This window comes from Callithrix jacchus, chromosome 16 (assembly GCF_049354715.1).
Source record: "Callithrix jacchus isolate 240 chromosome 16, calJac240_pri, whole genome shotgun sequence".
Taxonomy (NCBI): domain Eukaryota; kingdom Metazoa; phylum Chordata; class Mammalia; order Primates; family Cebidae; genus Callithrix; species Callithrix jacchus.
Genome location: NC_133517.1, coordinates 78305367 through 78330400, shown reverse-complemented (window position 1 = coordinate 78330400; position 25034 = coordinate 78305367). Strand labels below are relative to the sequence as shown.

General features: G+C 37.4%; 1 protein-coding gene across 4 annotated transcripts in view; it reads left to right on the top strand.

The window, feature by feature from the left end:
- Positions 1 to 25034, top strand: part of COLEC10 (collectin subfamily member 10) — a 513203-nt gene that overhangs the window by 463579 nt on the left and 24590 nt on the right. For 2 of the 4 annotated variants that reach the window (XM_008983323.5, XM_002759270.7), the window contains exon 1: positions 4616 to 4792. The exons of the other annotated variants lie outside the window; for them this stretch is intronic. In XM_008983323.5, coding sequence (XP_008981571.1) covers positions 4645 to 4792 — 148 coding nt within the window. In that variant the 5' untranslated portion in view covers positions 4616 to 4644. Of the gene's footprint in view, positions 1 to 4615; positions 4793 to 25034 lie in introns of those variants that run through there. 4 annotated transcript variants of the gene reach the window in all.

Sequence of the window (25034 nt, the reverse complement as noted above, 5' to 3'; positions counted from 1 at the left end):
TTCTGCCTTAGGATATGCTTTTTTTCATATCCTGGAATGTATTTTCCTTCCAGGAAAATATCATGAAGCTGGATGCATAATTAAAATGCACAAGAACAGATGTTGCTGGGTGTCTGTTAGGAACTGAGCAAACGTTTCGGTGTGTCATTTCTTCCAGTAACTGTGGAGGAGTAGCACAGGAATGGTGTGTTAGTTTCTTAGGGCTGCCATAACAAATTACTCCAAACTTGGTGCCTTAATACAACAGACTTTTATTACCTCATACTTCTCTAGGCCACAAGTACCAAATCGAGGTGTATGTAGGAGAGAAGTCTACTCTGCAGGCTGTAGGGAAGAGGCCCTCCTTGTCTTTGACAGTTTATGGCGGCTGCAAGCCCATTCTTCAGTTTGTTGTGGCATAACTCTAATTTCTGCCTCAGTCTTCAAATGGCCTTCTCCTTTCCTCTCTGTCTTCCTCTTCTGGGTGTGTCTTCTAAGAATCCTTGTCACTGGATTTGGGGCCCACCCAAATGATCTACGATGATGTCATCTTGAGACTCTTAGCTTAATTATGTTTGCAAAGACCATTTTCTCACATAAGGTCACATTCACAGTTTCCAGGTTAGATGTGTGTGGACATATGTTTTTTGGGGCCACAATTCAATTCACAAAAAAAGGTAGAAAAATAACAAGCAGCAAATATCACTTGTTATTTCCTTTAATGACATGTCGTATTTGGACAAACACAAAGCTAAGCCTGGAATTCCAATATCTTGAGAAATGAAAGATGAAAGCAGTCAGAAAAAAAGTGGAATCATGAGGACAATTTTATAAAGTAGCCACTAATTCTATTTTTTTTTTTTTTTTTTTTTTGAGACGGAGTTCCGCTCTTGTTACCCAGGCTGGATGGAGTGCAATGGAGCTATCTTGGCTCACCTCAACCTCCACCTCCTGAGTTCAGGCAATTCTCCTGCCTCAGCCTCCTGAGTAGCTGGGATTACAGGCACGCGCCACCATGCCCAGCTAATTTTTTTTGTATTTTTAGTAGAGACGGGGTTTCACCATGTTGACCAGGATGGTCTCTATCTCTTAACCTTGTGATCCACCCGCCTTGGCCTCCCAAAGTGCTGGGATTACAGGCGTGAGCCACCACACCCAGCCTTCTTTTCTTTTTAGATTTACCATTAACCTCTTCCAATTTTATGCCATCTGTAAATTTGATTACCTTGTTGTCTATTTTAAAACAATATTTTAAGGCAAAAACAGTGTTAACTTATTATTCTCAGTGACTTCATTTTCTGAATAAACAAGACTGAACCCTTTAAAATGTCGGTAGAAATATTTATTGGAAGCACTATTTTTTTGCACACTAAAGATAATATAATTAACGTATTTTAACAATTTTTATGTATTCAATCATCTTTCCCATTTAAAAATTATGTAATGTTTTACATATATATGTATATATATATATAATATGTATATATATGTTTACATATATGTAATGTTTTATAAAACATTACATATATGTATATATGTATATATAAAACATTGCTTAATTTTTATATACAAATTACTTAATATATATGTAATTTTATATACAAATTACTTAATATATATGTGTATATATATATAAAACATTTAATGAGTTCTCTGTAGCAATTTAAATTTTGATGTAATATTTTATATATCATATAGAAATATATTTATATGCCTTATTGAGTAAAAAAGGAAGGAGACAGGATATGCCAAGAAAAATTTTAAGGACTTTTACTTGTTTGAAATGATTGCCAATTAATTTCTATATATAAATGCAATGATTCCATCCTCATTGTGTGCCAGGGAATGTTTGAAAAGAAACAAGTAAATGAAATAGACTTAGAGTAGTCTAAACAATTTAAAGAGTACCAATTTTCTTAGAATCATAGCATTTAGAAAGAACATTAAATGTCAAGTCCAAACTCGCGTTACATGCCTTGTGGCAATTGACATTACATGGTTTGCTCTATGTCACATATCTTGAGGACAGATGTAAAGTTTGAGATTCCTAACATCATTCTATTTTCACTATTTTTCTATCACTGTTAACCTGACAAATGCATCCACTTTGGACCTTTTAAGTGTTTGTGAAAATTAATGCATCCTCAATGCTTGAGAATACTTATCTTCATGGAAATCAAATAGTATTTTAAAAGCAGGATTTGGGGAAATAATTTGTATTTGATTTTTTTTTCTCACTTTTTCAATGGATGACCTTACTCAAACTGCTTAACTTTTTTGAGCCTCAGCTACTTTGTTTGCAAAACGAAAAGACTACTGTCTAATCCACAGGACTATTTTGAGACTAAATGAGATAAACTCAAGTTGAGACTAGCTCTCAGCCTGCACATAATGAGTATTCAATCAGTGCCTGTTTCCTTCCCTGTACTGCTTAAGAAAAGATGAGTCAGTTTCACTATATGCTTTGTTGTGATGGACTCAATTGTCCCTCCCAGAATTTCAAATTCTGTGTTGAAATTCTGATCCCCAATATCTCAGAGAAAATTTCTGCTGTTTAAGCCTGGGATCCCCAACCCCCATGCCATGGACTGGTATCGGTTTGTGGCCTGTTAGGAACCAGGCTGCACAGCAGGAGGTGAGTGGTGGGTGAGCCTGTGAAGTTTCATCTCTATTTACAGCTGCTCCCCATCAGTCACTTTAGTGCCTGAGTTCCACCTCCTGTGAATCAGCAGCAGCATTAGATTCTCACAGGAGTGAGAACCCTATTGTGAATTGCACATGCAGGGATTTAGGTTGCCTGATCTTTAGGATAATATAATGCCTGATGATCTGTCACTGTCTCCCATCACTCCCATATGGGACTGTCTAGTTGCAGTAAAACAAGCTCAGGGCTCCCACTGATTCTACATTATAGTGAGTTGTACAATTATTTCATTATATATTACAATGCAAATAATAGAGATAAGGTGTACAATAAATGTAATGTGCTTGAAGTCAGGTATGGTGGCTCACATCTGTAATCCCAGCATTTAGGGAGGCCAAGGTGGGCGGATTACTTGAGGTCAGGAGTTGCAGACCAGCCTGGCCAACATGCTGAAACCATGACTCTACTAAAAATACAAAAAATTAGCCAGGTGTAGTGGCACCTGTAATCTCAGCTACTCGGTAGGCTGAGGCACGAGAATCGCTTGAACCCAGGAGGCGGAGGTTGCAATGAGCCAAAATCCCGCAACTGTACCCCAGCCTGGGCGACAGTGAGACTCCATCTCAAAAAACGAATAAAGTAATGTGCCTGAATCATCCTGAAACTATTTCCACATCTTCCTCATAGAAAAACTGTCTTCCACCAAACTGGTCCCTGGTGCCAAAAAGGTTGGCATTGATTTTAGCCAACTGGCCATTGGCTTATGCCACTCAGTTTATAGTGCTTTGTTACAGCAGCCTGAGGAAACTAGTGCATCTGTATTTCTTGGATTGATGGTTACCTGTAACAACATCTCTTAGGGATGATTTTTCAGTAGTCAGTCTGTATTGGGGTCTGTAAGGTCCTTCTTTTCCAGTTTCTGGGAAAGCAGGTCCAAAATCCCTTTCACTTAACTCTTAGTTGACATGCCTGTTCAAGAATGGAGAATGTATGTGATTCTGGTTCCAATCTTCCAATATCTTACTCTGCCTAGACTATCTGTACAGGTTCTATGTTGGTGGAATAGATAGAGATCCTGATATCTGTATCTATATCTATATCTATATCTGATCTACATACTCTACATCTTAATCTGTTGAGCTTTTTATGAACATAATACCATAAGCTTCCCCCCTTATTTTATTAAAAACTTGCTGAAAACACCATTTTAATAAAATTGCCATGTCATACCCTCTCATACATTTCTATTTACCAAAACTTGAACACTGTTAACAGGTTGTTAGGCAATTGGTGGCCTTTCCCCTTTCTGCCACATCTCTTCAAATGAAGCTTTGCCCACATTTCAGAATATCTCCTTGAGAGAGTGTACCAGAAAGGCTAAAGGCTGTAAACTGGGCCAGAGGTTATAAACATTTTAATATTCCTACTACTTACTACCAAGTCACTTCACAGAAATGCTGGTTGTTCTTTCCTTTCAAATTTAATCACAAAAGATTAATCTTGGTAGCAAGAGAGAGAAATAAGGTCATGGAGGGCATTGGAAGCATTAGTGTCCAACAGACACAAGCAGGCGATAAATATTGCCTTATGAAAAGCTCAAAGCCATGCATAGTGTTTGCATAACATGTTGCTAACTGAAGACCTCTCTGGTTCACAACCTTTTTGAAACTCAGTGTTTAAATGCAATATAGTCTATTAAATTGTCAGCTCAAGTACTCAGCAGAAGGCATCTGTCTCTTCTTTGCTCTTGGGGATGTTTCTGCTGACCTTCACACTGGAGTTCAGAGATAATTTTTAATAAACTATTGTCACTTGAAAATAAACAGTCTGGACAATGTATGGTCCATTTGGAACACTGAGAAAATAAACAATCTAGGGTATGCTTCCTTCCTGTCTTTGTAGGCCTTTTTGGAATGTGTGCTCCAAATACTTCCCTTTCTTCCCAGAAGCAGGAGGTTTTATTTAAAATAAAGCTGTTTATTTGGCATTTCTGGGAGACCCTTTTCTGAGGAACCACAGCAATGAATGGCTTTGCATCTTTGCTTGGAAGAAAACACTTTATCCTCCTGGTACTATTTCTTTTGCAAATTCAGAGTCTGGGTCTGGATATCAATAGCCGTCCTACCGCTGAAGTCTGTGCAACACACACAATTTCACCAGGACCCAAAGGTGAGGAAAGAAAACCACAATTTTCATGTATAACAAATATGATCTCTTCCCTCATCTCTGAACCCCTTCCTAGATTTCAATGACTTTCTCTTCTTTCCTCCCTAGTTTCCTCCCACTTTCCTTCTATTTTGGAAAATCGGGATTTTCCATATCTGGTCTGTTACTTCTTTAAAACTCTCCCTTGACGTTAGGTAAGAGGATGTTGGGAGGGGGAAACCCAGGACAGGGATCTGAGGGAACTTAACCCAGGCCAGGGGGAAATTCCCTGTTACATTCTGTTCCACGGGCAGATGCACAGTCCAGGCATCAGTCTTCAGAAATCCTTTCCTCCCTTAAAAGTATCTCTATTCTTTGGCTGTTTTTATTCTCCTCTTTTCTAATACTGTTGCTGGTAAAACTGTTTAGGCAAAAGGTCAGTAAAAGAAAATTTAAATCTTAAATATATGTTTCATAAGTTAATGGGATCCTGAGTTCCAACGTAGAGGATGGAAACATTTCGTCGAGTATTAAAGGTAGTATATAAATGAACATTTCTTTATTTGGAAGTATAGTCTTTGGGGTCAAATACCTTCTGTGGAAGAATGGTACAATATTGCAAAATGTTCTCAAGTAGAGCCAAGGTCCAAATATGCTTTAAGCAACTAGTAGATACAAAATCTATTTTTTTTCTGGTTTTAGCTTTTACCCTTTTGTTCTGAAACTGGTCACTGCACTGCAGATTGGGGCTCCCTTATTAGTAATTCATGCTGTTTCTCTAGGCTATAGGGTGGAAGAATTGCAGCTGCTTAAAATTTTAAGTAGAAAAGAAGGTTTTTCAAAAAAAAAATTCAGAAATACGTTGCCCCATGCTTGTCACTTATTTAAATGTGTATTGCTTAAAGTGCATTTTTCTTAATCACTGAATTAATTTTCCTCTAAGATTGCAATCCAAGTTTTAACCTTTGATACGATAAAATAAATGCTCTGAGGAACAGTGAGACCTTACAGCTTCCAAATAATTTCTTGGGTGAATAAATGAATAATGTGAGGGCAAATGTTCAGAAAACAAGTTTTGATTAGAAATAAAGTATTTACTTAAAACCATTACTGAACTTTCCTTAGAGTGTAGGAAACTTTAGATTATTCCTGGGGTGTCATAGGAAGTGTTGAAAATTAAGGTTTTTCTTGTCCCTACAAATGGGAGAATCCATTTAAGAATATTAAAAATAGCACTATGTTTTTACCTAATAGAAAACTTCTCCCTTCCCACTTTCCCATTAGAAACCCTGTTAAGATTTCAAACAATGGAAATCTCATTAACTTTCCTCCTGAGCATGTGCAGACGTTATGAGATAATTACACACATTACAAGCCAGAGTGTGACAAAATGGAGTGAGTGCTCCTGTGGAGAGAGACTTGGGAAGCAGAGCTCTAGAACTCTGGGTTCCAGAACTAAGTCTGTTATGTTCTTGGATATGATTTCCTCTTCTTCATCTGGAGCCTGGAACCTGCATCAAATGGACTCTAAATTTTATTCTTAATAATAATAGTAATAAAAGAAATCCATGATTCTGGAATGTACTGAGTACCTAATACATTCCAGACGTCATGTTAGGTGCAAGGTTTGGAATCTAAGATAAGTAACCTGCCCTAGCTCTTGCATCTACATATCAAGCTTTGTATTAGATCACGAACTCTTGAGGTCAGCACCAGTTAATTTATCCTTTTTCTTTACAAATTCCCTACACACCTAAATGCACCTAAAGCAACATAAGCATATTCATCACTGCCTTTCCTCTGCTATAGGCACTATGCTAGATGATATGCCTACAGCAGAAACCAAGACATGATACCTTCTCTCAAGATATGAACAGTTGGTCAGGTGTGTTGGCTCATGCCTGTAATCTCAGCACTTAGGGAGTCCAAGGCAGGTGGATGACTTGATCCCAGGTGTTTGAGACCAGCCTGGGTGAAATAAGGAGACCCAATCTTTACAAAAAATTAAAATAATTAAAAAAAAATAACTAGGTGTGGTGGTACACAGCTGTAGTTCCAGCTACTTGGGAGGCTGAGGCAGGAGAATTGCTTGAGTCCAGATGGTTGGGCCTACATGGGCCATGATCATGCCACTTCAGCCTGGGCAACAGAGACCCAATCGCAAAAAAAAAAAAAATATATATATATATATATATAATTATATATTTTTTCTAAAAACAATTATATATAATTATATATATATATGCTGTCATATATATATGCTGTCATCTTCTATACCTTGTTCCTTCATGAAGACTGTGACAACCCCTGCCTACTCCCAAACAAACTTGATATGTATATTTAGCTTTACAAAATTAAACAAAATAGTATGATGGCTAAGGAAATGTTTTAAAGGCCTGGATTATTACATTTTTCAATATTTTCCCTACGGTCAAGCTAGACTTAATACTTCTCTCCTCGGCTAATCATCTCATTACCGTATTTACTAGCACTGCAGCAGCACGGTGCTCAGAAATTTCTAGATACTCTGGGAAACAGAACGTGAAAGGAATTTTCCCTAAATTCATTTGGGAGAGTGGAAACTAAATACATTATTTAGAATTGCAGAATGCCATTTGTGAAAACCCAGGAATGCTAACCAATCATAGAATGTATTGACCAATATACAGATATTATCTTTAAAGTCTTATTTCCCCAGACGTAGTTTAGAGGAAAGACACTGTCTTCCGCATGCTGTTACATCTGTTACACTTCAGTGTCTTCATTTGTAAAATGAGCCTTCATCTCAGACCTGTTTTAAGAATTATAGGTTAATCAGTGTGCAATTTAAGCTGTGTAGACATCATCAATAAAAATTTTAACAAATTCTATTTTATCTTTTCCTTCCCTCCCTATCTAAGTCTGTTAAGTAACAATTTTGAGAACAAGATCAAAACTTCTTTGTTGCAAGCCATTATTATTTTTCTTTTTATGCCTTAAACGTATTGTTTGTTACCAAGTAGGAAAATGAAATGTTCTCTCTCTCTCTTTCTCCCTTCCCCTCTCCTCTCCTCCCCTCCCCTCCCGGCTTTCTCCCTCCCTCCCACTGCCTTCCCTCCTTCCACATTTTGGTGGTTTCTTTAAACAATTTATGTGAAATTCTGACCTCTAGTGGTTTTCCTTGAAAACAACAGTGATACAATATGTACAAAATTTAAAAGAAAATTAAGAAATAGATGCAAAGGAACGAAGAGAGAGAAAAGTTTTAAACAAAAAATGTTACAAAATTATTTTTAAACAATAAATGTGGATGATGCTTTACAATTTTCAAGGACCTTTAAAATCATTGTCTTGCTTAATTCCCATAATTTCCCTCTGTGGTAGCAATTTGGTTAAACTTAGAGCTAAGGAAACAATTTCAGTGGGGCCAAGGGGAGTGCCCAGGGTCTTTCAGCAGGTAGAATCTTGCAACTTGAACTTGACCCTGGACCTTCTGGCTCCAAGGTCAGTGTCATTTCATGACATCCACTAGTTTATACTAATTATATATCAGGATTGAAAATACAGTCCACCAGTCACATTTTGGTGATTAAAACAATGTACAAGGTCTAAACTCTAAGAACATGGCATCATGCAACCTCACAACCCGGCACTGTCTTAGGTACTAAAATATGCTGAAAGTGATGGTGTATCTCCTCCTCGATAATCAACTACACTACTTCATTAATTTGTTTGGAAATAATGTTATTTCGCCCTATTGCTTATTTTGATGTTTGCTAGCTTTTTAGTAGGGCTTTTTCAATGAAATTTTTTTTGTGTATCTTTTTTTCCAACTGGCTTCTTTCAGCTTCTCCTACATCATTTCAAACTTGTCTCTCACTTCTGCTTTTCAGTGGGCATGCTCGTCTTGGCTCTCCGTCCTGACTCGAGACCTTGGCTCTTGATGCCTCCTCTGCCTGGCCCACTCTTACCCAGATGTTCCCAAAGATAGTTTCTTCTCCTCTTGGAGGTCTTAGCTCAAATGACTTCTTTGCAGCAAGGCTCTGCCTACCACCCCTGTAATCTTTGTCATAGTTCTCAAAGCATTTTATTTTCATAGGCTCACTACTAAGTGAAAATCACTTGTGTATTGATGCATGTATAGTCAGTCCTGGAGTGCAAGCTTCCCAAATGGATGAGGATACCAGTCCTTCTTGCTGAGCATAGTTTTCTAAACCCAGAAGAGCTCCCAACACATAGTGGGTGCTCAATACATATTTTTGTTTAAATGAATTTACCCAAATTTTCCATGAAAGACCCTCAAATTTTAATTTGAGGTCTTGAGCTATTAACACAACTCTCTCAAAATATCCTCTAAGTATGTCCTGAAGTTTCTAAAAACTGTTGCATGTTGTCCCAAAAAAGGACTGCTCCTGGGGTCCAAGGCCATTGTGCCATTTCTCCAACAACCTAAGAACCTCCCTGGTAGGGGCCACTGCTTTTCCCCTAATTACAACAGTGCCTCTGCTTCCTAGGTGCCTCTGTCTCTACCTAGCCACTAACACACTGCTGCTGCCTTCACTAAGGAAGCATTTCTGATGCTTCTGAGGACATTGATTTCCATGGGTAACCATCATGACTCCTCCACATGTGTGGCTTGCGATGCAACCACAAGGCAGAGCAAAGCTCTTTCCCTTTCAGCATGTCACATCCAACACGGTGGCTGGAGGAAGATTGTTAGCACACATTGAGTAGCTACAATTCACCCAGCACTGTGTGAGTGAGTGCTTTGCAACCATGTTTAAATTTAATTATTTCAATGAATTTTGAGCAAAAGGACTTTATTATCTCAGTGGATTTTGAGAAAAAAGACTTTATTATCTCAATGGACTTCTGAGAAAAAAGACTATCATTCCCATTGGACAGGTAAAGAAATTGAGGTAAGAATTATTAAGTCACTACCTCAAGGCCACAGAGCCAGAAGAGGCGAATTAACACTTAGTTCAGGTCTAGTTGGGCCCTCTGTTCCAATCAACCTGATAAATCCACTAACATGCCAGAGAGGTCCCTACCCAGTGTTGATGGCACCTCAGTATTTTATGGGGCCAGAGGAAATGGCTACTTTAGTCTTTACTTAAAGCCCCATTGGTCCCCATGGAACTCCAGGGCACACACCTGAGTGTCAGACAATACAAGCTCTCCACGGTTGCCGATCCTCTTTGATGAGAGAGGCTATGACATGAGTAAAGCCTTATGGCACTCACCCCATCCTCTAGGATCGTTTCTTTCTCAGAAAACGGAAAAACAGACTTCTGTTTGGCCATCCACTATTTCACTGGACATGGCTCTGAATCCCAGCAGTTGACACAACTTTACTTTCCAAGATACCTCTCAGCCCCCAACACAAATAGGACATTTTGCGACTTCCCCAGATGGACAGGCAGATATACCCAGGTAAGTTCGGATCTTTTTCATACTCAAACTGGAAGTCTTACTACCTTCCAGTTTGAGTCACTCTCAGAAATAATTTGGTTTAACTCCAGTTCTTTTTACTTTTGTGAAAACTGAGACCCAGAGAGGTAAAATAACTTCTTCTAGGTCACACAGCTGCTAATCGGTAGCAGGGCTAAAACTAGAACTCAGATTCCAGATTTTTGGAGCAGCCATTGTTCCATTCTACCACGTTACATCATTTTCCTCACCTTATATCATTCTCATTAAGCATAAAATGGTTAGTTGGTTTTACAAATTAACATTAGAAAAGGAGTTCCATGAGATCAATGTGTGAACACGACACAGAACTATTCTAGCCCGGTTACCTTAATACAAGTTAGGCTGCTGACTCTTTTCTGGTGACTATCAGAAAGGGTCAGCAACTAGGCATTTTCCCAAAACTTTTTATTAATTGTATCAGTTCACTAGATTCTTTCATTATGTGTTTTAATGTGTATTTTATGGATACAAACAGACCAATATTTTTAATGATTGTTTTAACTTTTATATTTCAGTGTATCCATATTTAGAACAATTTTTAATCTCTTTTTTTTTTTCCTTTAGGTAGATATCAGGAGGATATTTCAAGCTTAGGTCAGGAAGGGAAGAATGAAATTCCAGTCAATAAAAGTGTGGGTAAAGATGAGTCCCACTCATCGTCAGGGAAGTAGTACTAAATGGTAATGATAAAAAATAATTTGTTTCATTTTAATATGAATTTAATAAGCCATGTCTCTCTCCAACTCTCTTACATGATAATTTGAATATGTATTAATTACTAGTAGACCTCATAGTAATAGGCACTTGCATGAACATGAAGCTCATGGGCTTTTATATTTATATATCATGGACTTTTAGATATGTATAGTTTTAATCTGAGCTCTGCCATTTACCTAGCTATATGACCTTAAGCTTCAATGTCTTCATCTATAAAACAGCCAAAACATTGAACTTGTGGAGCTAGAGAATAGAAAAATGATAAACAGAGGCTGGGAAGGGGAGTGGGGGGACATGGGGACAATTAATGGGTACAAAAATAATAGAAAGAATGAATAAGACCTATTATTTGACAGCACAGCAGGGGAACTATAGTCAGTAATAATTTAACTTTACATTTGTAAATAACTAAAAGAGTATAATTACATTGTGGCACAAAGGATAAAGCTTGAGTATACCAATTTTCCTTGATGTCACTGTTACACATTGTATGTCTGTACCAAAATATCTTCTACAAATATATACACCTACCGTGTACCCACAAAAATTAAAAATTTAAAAATACAATGGAGATCATATTATGCATCTCAAATGCTTATTTTGAAAATCAAAACATGTTTAGTATATAGCTTAGCTATCTTTTCTTTCATTAGTCTCCACTACTGTTTGTTACCATAAGCTGTCTCTCTCCCCCATCCCTAAAGAAAGTCTCATAAATTGTAAAGTCACCTCCCCAGATAGAAATATACCAGGGTAAGACTACTCCTTTCTGCTACTTATCTCACTTTTCTGCCTGTTTTCTTCTTACTGCAAAGTCAACTTTTATTTGTCAAGAGCTCACAAACTTGAGACCACCTCTTCTCTTCACCAATATTGCTTCCTTTCTATAGTTCTCTAACTGAGCCTGGTGTTCCTTATTAGTACAATGGAAATAACAGTGCAAAAGACCCCTAGGGTTATCATGGGGATTGCATGAGTAAAAACTGAGTCTCAGATTTCTCATTAGTAACATTAGGATGATAATAGTGTGACTTCTTCAAAGCGTTGTGGTGAGGAAAAATGAGTTAGGCCACGTAAAGCTCTTGGTACAGCACTTGAAGTAGCCTCAGGGACTCTGTAAATAAGAGCAAGCCATGGGAGACCAAAACCCAAGGGGGAATGAGATTGTTTCCTGTTTATTGCTCTTTCTTCTTCCTTTAGGAAATATTTCCTTTAGCTACTGTCTATGCCATATAGGCAGGCTTTTCTATTGGCCTTGGGTCATTGATGATATATAGGCCAGGCACAAATTCTCTCTTTCTCTCTTACTCCTCTTGTTTATGTGTATAGAATTCTACTTGTAGAAACTTGGTAACTCTGTTAACATGGTTTGATTAGACTCTTCATATTTCTTCATATTTCAACCCATAACCAGTTTGTCTGTTTTTTTTTTTTTTTTTTTTTGCATTGCCTATTGGATTTGCAATAATTTTATACAGTTCTTTAAATTATATTTTATAGCTTTCTCTGCTCTTTTAGAAAACAGTTGTACATATACATAGTAAAATCCTGACAGATGCAAGTAAAGTAGCAACTAAATAATGTGCTTTTGTTTTTGTTTTTCAAATTTATTACTATGATCTTGATTTGACAGCTCTGGAAGAATCAGTTTAGGTCTTTTGTGGTCACGTGGAGATACTTGTATCTGTTAAACAAATTATATGAACAGAAGTCTTTCTTTAGAATTTACAAAGGTTCATCCATTATCCTGTTTTAGCTCAACTGATACCTATAAGGATCATCACCCTGATTTTAAGAAGAAGGAAACCAAAGTATACTGCTCTTGCATGTGATTTGCCCACACAGCTGTGAGAAGGTTTTCTGAGGAGAAACCCTGTGTGCATTCTACTTCCGTAACTGTGAGAGAGGAACCCTAGATAATGTCATCTCAGGAATAATCAGCTATATCTTTATAAGACAGACTAGATTTGCTGAGGACACAAAATTCTTTAAACAGATAACTCATTGTTACCTGCATTCAAGAGCTTTTAGATTTTGAGGTCATTTATTTGATGCTACCCAGGGATATGTATGTGCAAGACATAACATTGAGTATAGTCAAAATAGTTTTTGCTTTGTTTTGTTTTGTTTTGAGATAGGGTCTCACTCCATTGCCAGGCTGGAGTATAGTGGCATGATCTCGGCTCACTGCAACCTCCACCTCCTGGGTACAAGTAATTCTCCTGCCTCAACCTCCCAAGTAGCTAGAACTACAGGCGCCCACCACCACACCCAGCTAATTTGTGTAATTTTAGTAGATGGAGTTTCTCCATGTTAGCTAGGATGATCTTGATCTCTTGATCTCATGATCCACTTGCCTCAGCCTCCTGAAGTGCTGAGATGACAGGCCTGAGCCACTGTGCCCACACAAAAATAGTTTTGATAGTGTTGTTCTGCCTGGCCTGAGATGAACCAGGATTTAGAAAAAGATTTTGCCAGTCAGAGCCAAAAGTCATCTTTCTTGCATCAGATCACATGCTGGGTGACCAAATGACAGGACAACCGAAAGAAGAAGGTCCATATGTCCAATGGGAAGTTGAGGGATGCAGTGTGGCAGCAAGTGTGACAATGTACTTCAGACAAAAATGAGAGCCCCCAAAGAAATGTGCGTGGGTCAGGGGGACTTTGACACACCACAAAGGAAAGTCTCTGGAACCTATCTATCAGTGTCACCCTCGCACCATGTTTCACTTAAAGAGCAGAGCTGGCCAGTGTCACCAATGATTTTGGGGCAAAGCCAGTGCTAGACCACAGACACAGACCAAATACTCTGAAATAAAGCTCACATTGAATGTACAAAGCCAAGAGATATGACCTGCTTTCCTCAATTGGAGCACACTTAAGATGACATTTTATTTTTAAAATTAAAATGAGCTCAAAATTTTGATTAACCTGGGTAGAGAATGATTTCTTTTTTGTCTCCCCATGATTTGGGAGATAATACAATATTGGTATTATTCTACTGTGGCTTAACGTCACCAATGTAAGGTTGTTTTTGCTCCCTCTTTCTGATTCTATAATATTTTAACTCTGCACTGATGAGTGTATGCAAGCTTTCTTAGCTGCCATGGTGTCCCAACATCTGCCCACAGGGCCTTATTAATAAGAAGATAATCTCCTAAAATATATCATATCACTGCCTCTTCTGTATCCTTTCTTGTCTTAATTTTAGGACTATAGAAAAATGATTGGGGAGTGAGAGGTTAGAGCATGGTATTCTATAGTATCAAAAACCACCACCAGTGCAACAAAGTTATTGACTCAATTTTCCGGTTAGTACAGACTCTGAGTCTTGAAGCAAAGGATGTCCAAGGGAGGAGGAACTAAGTGTTATCCTGCCCCCTTTTAAGTGGATAGGATTGACATTTTAATAGGGTAGAACACAGAATTACTTTTCTGTTTGTTTGTTTTAAGCTCCAATGGCTTCAACATAAATAAAAACTTATATTTGTCTGCTGCATTAATCCATTTTGTGTTGCTATAATATAAAGGAATACTGTAAACTGGATAGCTTATATAGAAGAGAGGGTTCTTTTGTTCATGCTTCTGCAGACTCTACAAAAAGTATGGTGCCACCATCTGCTTCTGGTGAGGGTCTCAGGAAATGTACAATCATGGCAGAAGAGCAAAAGAAAGGAGGATAGTGTCACACTCTTTCAAACAACCAGATCCTGTGTGAATGAGGGCGCGAACTCACTCATTACCACAAGGAGAGCATCAAGCCATTCATAAGAGATCTTCCTACACAACTCAAACACATCCTACCAGGCCCCACCTCCAACAATGGGGATTACATTTCAACATGAGATTTGGAGGGGACAAATATCCAAACTATATCCTCTGCTAACCTAATTTTCATTGAACGGTGGATTTTCTTTTTCTTCTCCATGTAATTTTCATAGTTGTTTTGCAGAACTTGTGAGATTGTTTGTATCTGATCCAGTCAACCAAATGATAGTTTAAACTGGAGGAGCCAATGGAAGCCTTTGAGTAGAACATTAGATTTGCTTTTTAGACAGATAAATCTCTTAGCAGGGTTGAAGACAGACCAAGTCTTAGTAGGGCATAAGACAAGAGTTGAATTAGAGCTGTTGGAATAGAGAGAATGGGGTGCATTAGAGAGGTATTTCAGAAGTAAAATTGGGAGGTTATGATTACCTAATTGTGTTTGAGTTGTGAACATCAATTGAAAATTCCAGCAGGCAGTTAGAAATAGATATCATAAATATTTCTTAGGCATTATTTTTCTAGAAAAGCTAATCACATAACCTATCATCTTGACTTATAGGTTTTATATTTTGTCTCATGTAGTGATTGATGATGATTAAAGAGGGGACTGCCATTTTTATAGATACTTGAGATGTTCATAGATTGAGATGTTGGTATACATAATAATACCATTATGCAAAGTAATGGCAAAAACTGCGATTAATTTAGCACCAACCTAATAACTTAAACCTAGTAACGATACTATTCTTTTTCCTTAAATTTGTTTCTAACTCACTTTGTACTTAAATGAATTTTACAAAGAATAGTGTACGTTACATATACAGAGGGTTGTAAATGTTCAGATGCCAAAAGCATAAATCTGCTCTGGGAAACCACACACACACAAACCATGATGTTACAAACCTGCATGACAGGATAAGGTCTCAAAGAGGCTTCCTTGTACCTCTTTAATATCTAGTGACTAGAAATTCCACTTGGCCCCTTGAATGCTCCTGGCATAATGTGATAATGTAATATTCTGGAGCCCGCCCTACCTTCTAAGAACCCTTCTAAGCTCTTCATGTTCATGAACACATTTACTCCTTACGACAACCCTGTGAGGGAGGCACTTCGTTATTCTGACTTGCTGATGAGCAAACTGAGGCTCAAAGAGTTTAAATGGATTGCTTAAGTCCCTTACCCTGTCAGTGATGGAGCCTGGACTTGAACTAAGCACTTTGATCCCAGATCCTATGTTCTTAACAACTGCATTGCAATGGAGAAGCATGCCACTTAGTCCTGGATTGATGGGATTTCTCTTTGTTTTTGCTTCTATGGACCTGGCTAAGAATGCATTTAATAATGAATGATATGTGAAGGCAGAAGGAAACCTGCTTCACAAACCTTAATCTTGCATTTTTCATTAAGTACAGTGTTAGTTCCCACCCCACCAACCTACTTACTGAGACATGCAATGACTGCAAAATCATTGCAGGCTCCAAGTAATAATTCTTTTTAAGCCAAATAAGTCTGAAAACAAAAAGAAGATGCTTTGTAATTCAAATAGGAGATACTGTAGGATTCTTGAAATCTTCAGTTGTCTTCTTTGCTAGGTTGCTCAGGAACTAGCGGAAGGAGAAATGAAGTCCATGGGCCCCTGGAATTGATGGGGCACAATTAAGGGGTGGGCTTAGATAATATTCATGACCATCAATGACCTGGCTTGGATCCTAGTAAGCTCCCCATAAATATTAGAGATTATCCATATTGACATTGATGTTGTGATTAGATAAATTAATTTCCTTACATATTGTGTTTCCTTGCATCTGTTTAGCATGTTAATATAGAAAAATATTCATTTTGTTTTCTTGTTGGATACTTTATCTTGTCATTTTGGGAGAAAGCAATACAGATGAGTTAAAAGCCAAGTCTCCTCACTCCTGTGTCATTGATCTTTCCAAAGGCTCGCTTTGTTGGATGGCAAGAAAATACACTGCAATTTCCCTTTAGTAACCTACTCATTTGTAAGACTGTATCTAGTGTCTCATCCCACCCCACAAAACTGTTGGGCATAGACCATACCTTGTTCAATGTAGTCCTGTCTCCCTAGGAGGAAACACAGCTTGGTAGCTGGTAGAAATGCAATAAAAATTGGACAATGAACAAACAAGTATGAAATTGAGTTTCTGGACAACACTCAAGAGCAAAGTGTAGAATATCTGCTCTTATCACAAGGAACTTACACTTCAATTAAATATTTGACATTAATACAAACAGTTAAATAATATTGCATTATTTAAATAATACTCCAAGGCAAGAATTAGAAAGTAGTAACAAGGAACCAGATGGTGAATTACCAAGGACATAATTCCATCAGTAAATTTAGAGAAATTAGAATTTAACTTGATACAGGACTCGTGAGTAGGATTTATAAAGAGAGAGCTATAGTTCCATTTATATCATTTATTATTTATATTTTATGTTACAAGAGTGTTTTGTGTTTATTGTAACATGTAACATGTGTAAGGATGTATAAAATGAAGATGTAAAGAAAAAGCTAATGGTATCTCTCTTTACTCTCACCCTTCCCTCTCTGAACCCTCTCCTACCCTGTGGCCATCATGAATAGATTGTTAGTAACACTTTCCTCTAAGTTCTATTTATTCCTTCTTTCTCTAAATGATGTCATACATATACAGATATAATACTCTCTAAAGGACCTACTATATGTAACATGGAGCTCATTCAGATACAAGAGCTTTTGCTAACTTATTATTTTTGGTATCAGTATAGTGTATTTTGAATATAATTTTAATCATTGTAAAGTTACTGTACTCCTTTCATTTTTAATCAGTCCCATGATAATACACTTTCAGTTTGTTTGGTTTTTGTTTTTGCCACTACAAACATTCTTGTGTATCCATTTGCTCTTACGGTTACTTTATAAAATAGGCTCCCTAAGGCAAATTAGGGTATGCATGTTTTTTATTTTAATCATTATTGAGAATTATTTTCCAGATATGTTGTAGCAATTTACATAGGCAAGAACAATAAATGATAACATTTAGTTCTTTGCATTTAAAGCATCTTTGGATGTGAATCTGATGATGAAATATGATATAAATTTATACACGTTCATATACACATATGTTCTCTAATGGTCTGGACAGTTTCATCTATTATTTATTGCTTAAATTTTTAAATATTATTATTTCATTTATTTTCTTTTTTGCAAAGCAATTTTCAAAAGCTCTTTGCATATTAAGAATATTAATAATTTCTTATCTTAGTGTTTGATTTTTCCCTTGTTTATCATGTTTATAAACCTTGCATATTTATGTGAAATATTTAACCATATAAAAACTTTGAATTTCTCATATGTTATATATGTCTGTCTTTCCTTTTATGACTTTTAGGTTCTTCTCTAAACAGACTAATTATAAATGAAAAAGTAATTATTTTTCAATAGAGGTAGGAACTAAAACATTTTGATGAACAATAAATAAACAGATTGGACAGGAATAGAGGGTTATACAGCAGAGAAAATCCTGGGCACATAAATTAAACGAGCCATTTATCAGAATGTCAGAAAATAATGTGGGAAAATTCCATTGATGCCAGCCTGTGACGGTTCACATACTAATTAGTTTGAAGTGGCCTATAAACTCAGAAGAATTATTGAAACATTTTGAATTGGGCAGTAATATGACAAAAATATGATTTAATAAAGATTAATTTGCAAGATAGTTGGGAAAAGTGAAGTTCAGATTCCAGGAAATCAATATTTCAAGAACTATTTATTGAACACACACTATTCTAGGCACTTGAGATACATCAATGAAAATCTTCAGGAATCACTTGTAAGGAGCAGAGTTATAGCACAAAGACTGGAAGACATAAATAATGGCAGTAGGGATGGGGAAAAAAGGAGAGAGTGAACAAAAGATGACTAAGAATCAAGATGAGAGTAAGGAAGCTGATTCGGGTACTGAGCCTTGGAAATTAGAGCATGACTGTAATATTGAGAGACAAAAATAAATTAGAAGAAGAAAGAAGAATGCGGTTGGACAGAAGCAGTAGAGGCAGTGATGTGTGTATTTCCTTCCTGGGCTGCCTTATGAGATTATAGGCTATCAGCACAGGCCTCCCAGCAGACTGGAGTCAATTCATTAATCAGCCATTATTGAGAAAGACATTTCAATCAATTGCAAACTCTTTTGACTGTATTGTCATTAAGCTCACATTTATCTACCTTGACATTAAGAATGTTACTCCTTTTATTTTGAAAACAATTATTGAGCAATCACCTATTTACTGCTTCTCAGACTCTGTGCCAAGTGCTAGGAATATAAAGTTAACAGTCTATCATCCCTGACCTGTCTCATCACCTATGACAAAAGCGACGGGATGCTATAAAGTGAGAGGGGATTACCCTCAAGGGAGTTAATTTAATTCTGACTGTTGAAGAGGGAGATGGAGGCAGGAAAGTCCATACTGAGAAGACTCCCTGGGAGAGGAGGTAACACGTGAGCTGATCTGACAAGGTACGTAGAGTTCAACAGAAGACAAAAATCCCACAGGCAAAGGCATTTTAGCACCAGCCTGCCCTCATATAAGGACAAATTTGTATTCTGGTTTCTTTTCTTTGCACTTACCTTATGACGTAAGTTTATTCTGGCGGAGATCATTCTAAAGAATCCTATTTACTTCTTTCTGACAAAGAATTAGTGGAGAGTTTAAAGTGTGGGCAGATAGGCTTAGGTGTTTCCTCCTTTGTGCTCCCATAGCAGTGACTCTCAGCATTAAACACAGTAATTATCTGCTTCTCTGTTCATCTTCTACTGAGGCTTTGACCTCTTCCTAGAAGGAAACTTATTCTCCTAGTCATTATCAAGTATTTGTATTAGTAAAGAAACTTGTGTTTGCAAGTGAAAGAAGTCAATACAAACCAAACTTACACTGGTCAACCAAACACATGGAGAAGAGAAAGGGAATACGTAGACTCATGTAACAGGAATGGATTCAAGCTGACTTAGGTCCAGCTGCTTGAGTCAGGTGTTCCGGGCTGAGTCTTCACATTGTTCTGCTTTCCCCTGTACTGACTGTAAAGTGGATTCTCTCTTCATAATGTCAAAATAGATTTGAATTCTTCAATGATAGTCTATCCTTTCTGAGACTCCTGCAGAAAGAGCAAGTCTCCATTTTTGAAAGTTCTAAATAAAATCCTTCAAATGAGACTGTGGGCTCTTACTGGGTCACATGTGAATTGCTGAATGAATTCCTATGGATACGGTCTAAACCATATGGTCTGAGAATGAGTAAGTGTGATTTCTTACAGAAAACTGTGGAGCTGTTACCTGAAGCACAGGGAGTGGATACCAAGAAAATGAAAGCAAAAAATACCCACTATGCATGCAATATTTATGGATCAATGAGAGCACATTCCATGCTAGTGGCTCTTTGAAGAATTTTACCATCCATAATCTTATTTAATCTTTAGGTAACTCCATGAGAAAAGGGTCATCATCCCCACTTTCCAGGGTAGGAAACTAAAGCAGGAAGGTTAATTATTTAGTTTAAGATTTAATGTAAGTTTAAATAATTTATCAAATAATTTGACAAATTACTTAATAAAATTATTAAAATTAAATTATTAAATCAAATTATCTATTACATTAAAATATAAGTATAAATTATTTAGTATAAGATTAAAGAGCTGTTATATAGTAAATTCAGGAGGTGAACCTAAGTACATGTGACTATAAAATTCCTATTTTGTCCGTTGCTCTGAGCTTTCAGAGAGAATTTGAATGAGTTTCCTGTCTGCTAATACACACATGGTTCTTGAAGGTGGAGTTCCTTGGCAAATTGCATCTTTGTAAAGAGTTGCTATCTTTCTTATAAGATTCTTCCTGAGATAGCTCTTCTCCTTAAAGACACATAGTTTCCTTTGGACTAAGATGCAGATGGTTCTTTTTAAACTATATCTCTACTTTAAGCCCATAATAAACAGTATTTTTGAACACTTTAAATGTGTTAGGAAAAGCACTAATTGTTTTGTGTGAAAAATCTTATTTCCTGCGCATTCATCATAAGATAATGTCAGGATACCATATTAGTCTGTTCTCAGCTTACTAATAAAGACATACTCAAGAATGGGTCATTTATGAAGGAAAGAGTTTTAATTGCCTCACAATCATGGTGGAAGAGCAAGGGACATCTTACTTGGCAGCAGACAAAAATAGAGCAAAGAGAGCGTGTGCAGAGGAGCTCTTCTTTATGAAACCATCAGATTTCTTTTTTTTAATTGCATTTTAGGTTTTGGGGTACATGTGCAGAACATGCAAGATAGTTGCATAGGTACACACGTGGCAGTGTGATTTGCTGTCTTCCTCCCCTTCACCCACATCTGGCATTTCTTCCATGCTATCCCATCTCTTGAGACTTACTCACTATCACAAGAACAGCATGGAAAAGACCTACCCCCATGATTCAATTATGTTTCCCCAGGTCCCTTACTTGACACATGGGAATTGTGGGAGCTATAATTAAAGATGAGATTTGGGTGAGGACACAGCCAAACCATATTAGATAGAATATCAGAAAAATCTCTTGGAAGACCCCTGCCCCACTGTCATGTAAACATATTTTTCCATTCCTGAGAAGTACACTGTTGTTTATTTGTTCTTGAGCAAGGTTGCCAGGATCTGGTCCTCCTTTTTCCACAGATAACCTGCCTCACAACAATGATGGTTATAAACCTATAATGTCTGTAAATCAGTCTTCCTTTAGAATCCATGCTTGCTTGCTTTTTATGTTTTTATTAAAAGAAATACAACAAAAGCTTCCCCGAAACTTCCATCACAAAGCTATAAAAGTGAATCAAAGTAGCATGGGCCTCAGAGTGATCTCAGAGTGAGGGAGACTCTAGAACAGGTAGGTGTTCTGGTTATTTCCAATTATAGGTGAGAAATGGGAGCACTGAGAGTTTAAATATCACAGCTAAGGTCACAGAGCTAGTAAGAAGACCTGGTCAGAGTCCTGACCCCTGAATATGCAAGGTTAGCACCCTCCCCTGGGCTTTACCAATATGTCATCCCACCTTTCCAGGAATGACTCCCTCCTGTGAATGACCAGTGGAAATTTTTCTTCTTCCATCCACTCTGTCCAAGGCAGTTTCTTGATCTATTAGTCCTTTCAGAAGAGAAAATGGAATTATTTGTCATGATTTGTTTTCAAAGGACTTAGGCTTACCCTCTGAATTTCTACTTCTCTTCTAAGCACTCATTTCCTCCTTATATGAGATTATATATAGTACAGCAATGTGGATTTGAGATAAACAAGATCACAGAACCCTATAATGGTAACTTTTTCAAATGCCTTCAGCCCATTAAAAAGCAAGATTTGTATAATAATAATATAGTTTACATAGGAGTTTGTTCTTACCCCTTAAAACACTTACTGAAGTACTTATGTTCATATCTATAATATACTTTTATTAATAAAATAGCAAAAATAAATACATGAAGGAATGACAACCCGCTAATTGGTAAATCTCAGTAATGGGTGTTTATTTATCTTTAATTATGTGAAAAGTTTTACAATAAAGGGTCAAACATCACACAGCCAAGTAAAAGAGTAAAGATATAATCATTATGCAATAATTATATAATGAAGACTGAGGTAGTGAATAGGAAGAAATTGCCACTTATCTACTTCTGTTCTCATTAAAGCAGAAACTGGAGTTTACCAAATGAGCCACGCATGGTGTTGAACACTTCCATCCATTATCTCCATTAATCCACAGCAATCCTATGAGGTTGAAATTATTCTCTCCATTTATGTGAGAAACTGAGACTTGAAGAAAAGAGATGACTTGTTTCAGAGTACTCTTAACCAAGGCAGTGCACTCTCTTTGCCTTAGGGAAAGCTGTGCAGAAGTGGCTGACGTGAAAGAATTCAGGATAGGCAGGGGTAGGCAGGTTGGGCGGTTGAAGACACCAATGGAATGGTAAAATGGGTGAATGGGGAGAAGGCAAACAGTAGCAGGTCCCAATGAGGCCTGAATATTTCAGTGAAGTGATGAGGTTGTGAGAGAAGTAAAATACTAGGGAGTGGTTTGTTGTATGACTCTACTGGTACATGCCATGTATGTGAGAGACATGGGGAATAATTGATGACTACTGAAATTTCTAAGAATGAGGATGCAATTGTCATAGATGGAAAGAAGATGTAAGTAGGGGTAAGAAGGATATATTTTAGGGTGGAGTTTTTACCTTGTTAAGGAAGCACAACATACCACCTATCCCATTCAATTCTTTTTTATTTGTTTTGAGATGGAGTCTCACTCTGTCACCCAGGCTGGAGTGGAGTGCAGTGGTGCCATCTACAACCTCCACCTCCCAGGTTCAAGTGATCTCCTGCCTCAGCTTCCCAAGTAGCTGGGATTACAGGCTCCCACTACCACGCCCAGATAATTATTATATTTTTAGTAGAGACAGGGTTTCACCATATTGGTCAGGCTAGTCTTGAACACCTGACCTCAAACAATCCCCCCCACCTTAGCCTCCCAAAGTGCTGAAATTAGAGGTATGAGCCACTGCACCTGGCCTATCCCATTCAATTCTAAGGCTGATCAGGAGAGTTTACTAACAACTTCTTCCCCATCTATAAGATTGTTTTGACAATGGGAAAATAATTTTAGTTCATTATTTTTAGCATCTCCAAAACAAATTCACTACTTTTAAATAAGTATTTCCTTTGAGTAAAGGATACTAGCCTGAATTTCAACTAGAATTCAATTTTAAAAGACTTTTTGCTAACTGGGGGGGGGGGGAAGATCCTGTATAAGAAAATGTGGTCAAATGTGTGCTATGTTTGAACTCTGCTGGTGGCTTGGGGAGGGCAGGTAGGCAAGCCAAATAATTTTTGCAAAATTTAAATTAGTTTATTTCAGTTTATAGCTTTATAGACATTTTCAAATGCAAGTGAAAATAATAGCTTTTACAGCTATTAATTTTCAAATACAAGTGGCTATTTCTAAATGAAGTCAAATAGTCTAAATTGTCCTACTCATCCAATAAACTATCACCAAGAAGATAAAAACAACTGTGAGGTAGGTGGGGGGCCCTATCACAAGCTTGCTTTTATATCTCCCTTCAGTTCTCATTAAAGCAAGTTGCCAAGATCAAACAAACCAGGACCCACACTGAAGGCAAGGACACAACTTGTTTATTTCATTTCTGCCAGCAGCCTGCTTGACCTCCAGGCTGGGATGCAGTCACATGGATGAAAGAATAATAAATAATACTACTTCTCCCTCAAGATCTCTATCAGAACCACCAGGGAGCAGTAGATGACTAAGTCACCTACCCCGCTGCCTCCAGTTAGACACTTGCTTGAAAACGAATGGGGAAGCTTATAGAAGGGGAAGAAGGAAGGGGAAAGAATAATGTCACCAATAATTCACATCTGTGTGGCTTTCTGATTCTCAAGGGCCTTCACAAACATGCTTGTTTCTGTTCTTGCCTTTTCATGAGCAGGACATGCATCATTAGTCCCATTGTACAGAAAAGCAATCCAAGACCCAGAAATGCTAAGGCAGGAATTTGTTCTAAATCATCCAGCTTGTTTGGAACATGAACTTGGAAGATGAATGCACCTGGTTTGAATCCTGGGTTTAGAACTTATGAGCTATGTGACCCTGGATGCTACTTAACCTCTCTGTGACCCCATTTCCTCTTCTGTAAAATGGAGCCAAGGATAGTATCCATCTCAAAGTTTGCTGTGGGGATCAAATGATAGATTGCATGTCAAGGGCTAAGAACATTTTTGGCACGGAGTATTCGATAAACACTATTATTATATTTGTAGAATGTCTTATGGTTCACACAAAGTATACTCAGTTCAACTACATTTATTAAACGCCAGAGCCGGGCACTGTGCTAAATTCTGGAGCTGCTAGAATAAATCACTTATGATCCCACATTGCTTTCAGCCACAGAGAGATGTAAGAAATGAGTGGAGATATACTGATACATTTGGTATAAAGTGATATTTTTAGGCAACAAAGATAATTAGAAGGAGAATTTAGCCCAGTCCGGGAGTGTTAGAAAGGGCTTCCTGAAGGAAAATACTTTTCTAGCTTTACCCTTGCTAAAAATACTCTGGAAAAAAAAGTGTGATTTTTGTCTATTCTATGAATACATGAAAAAAAGCTCAGAAAAGTTAAAAGACTTCCCAAAGTCCCTCAGTGAATGGCAAAGTGGTGTCTCAGTTATGCTACCCTACCCCCAATGATATGTTCCTGTGAATAAAGTCATTAAGTAATAAGCTGGGTTTTTTTTTTCTT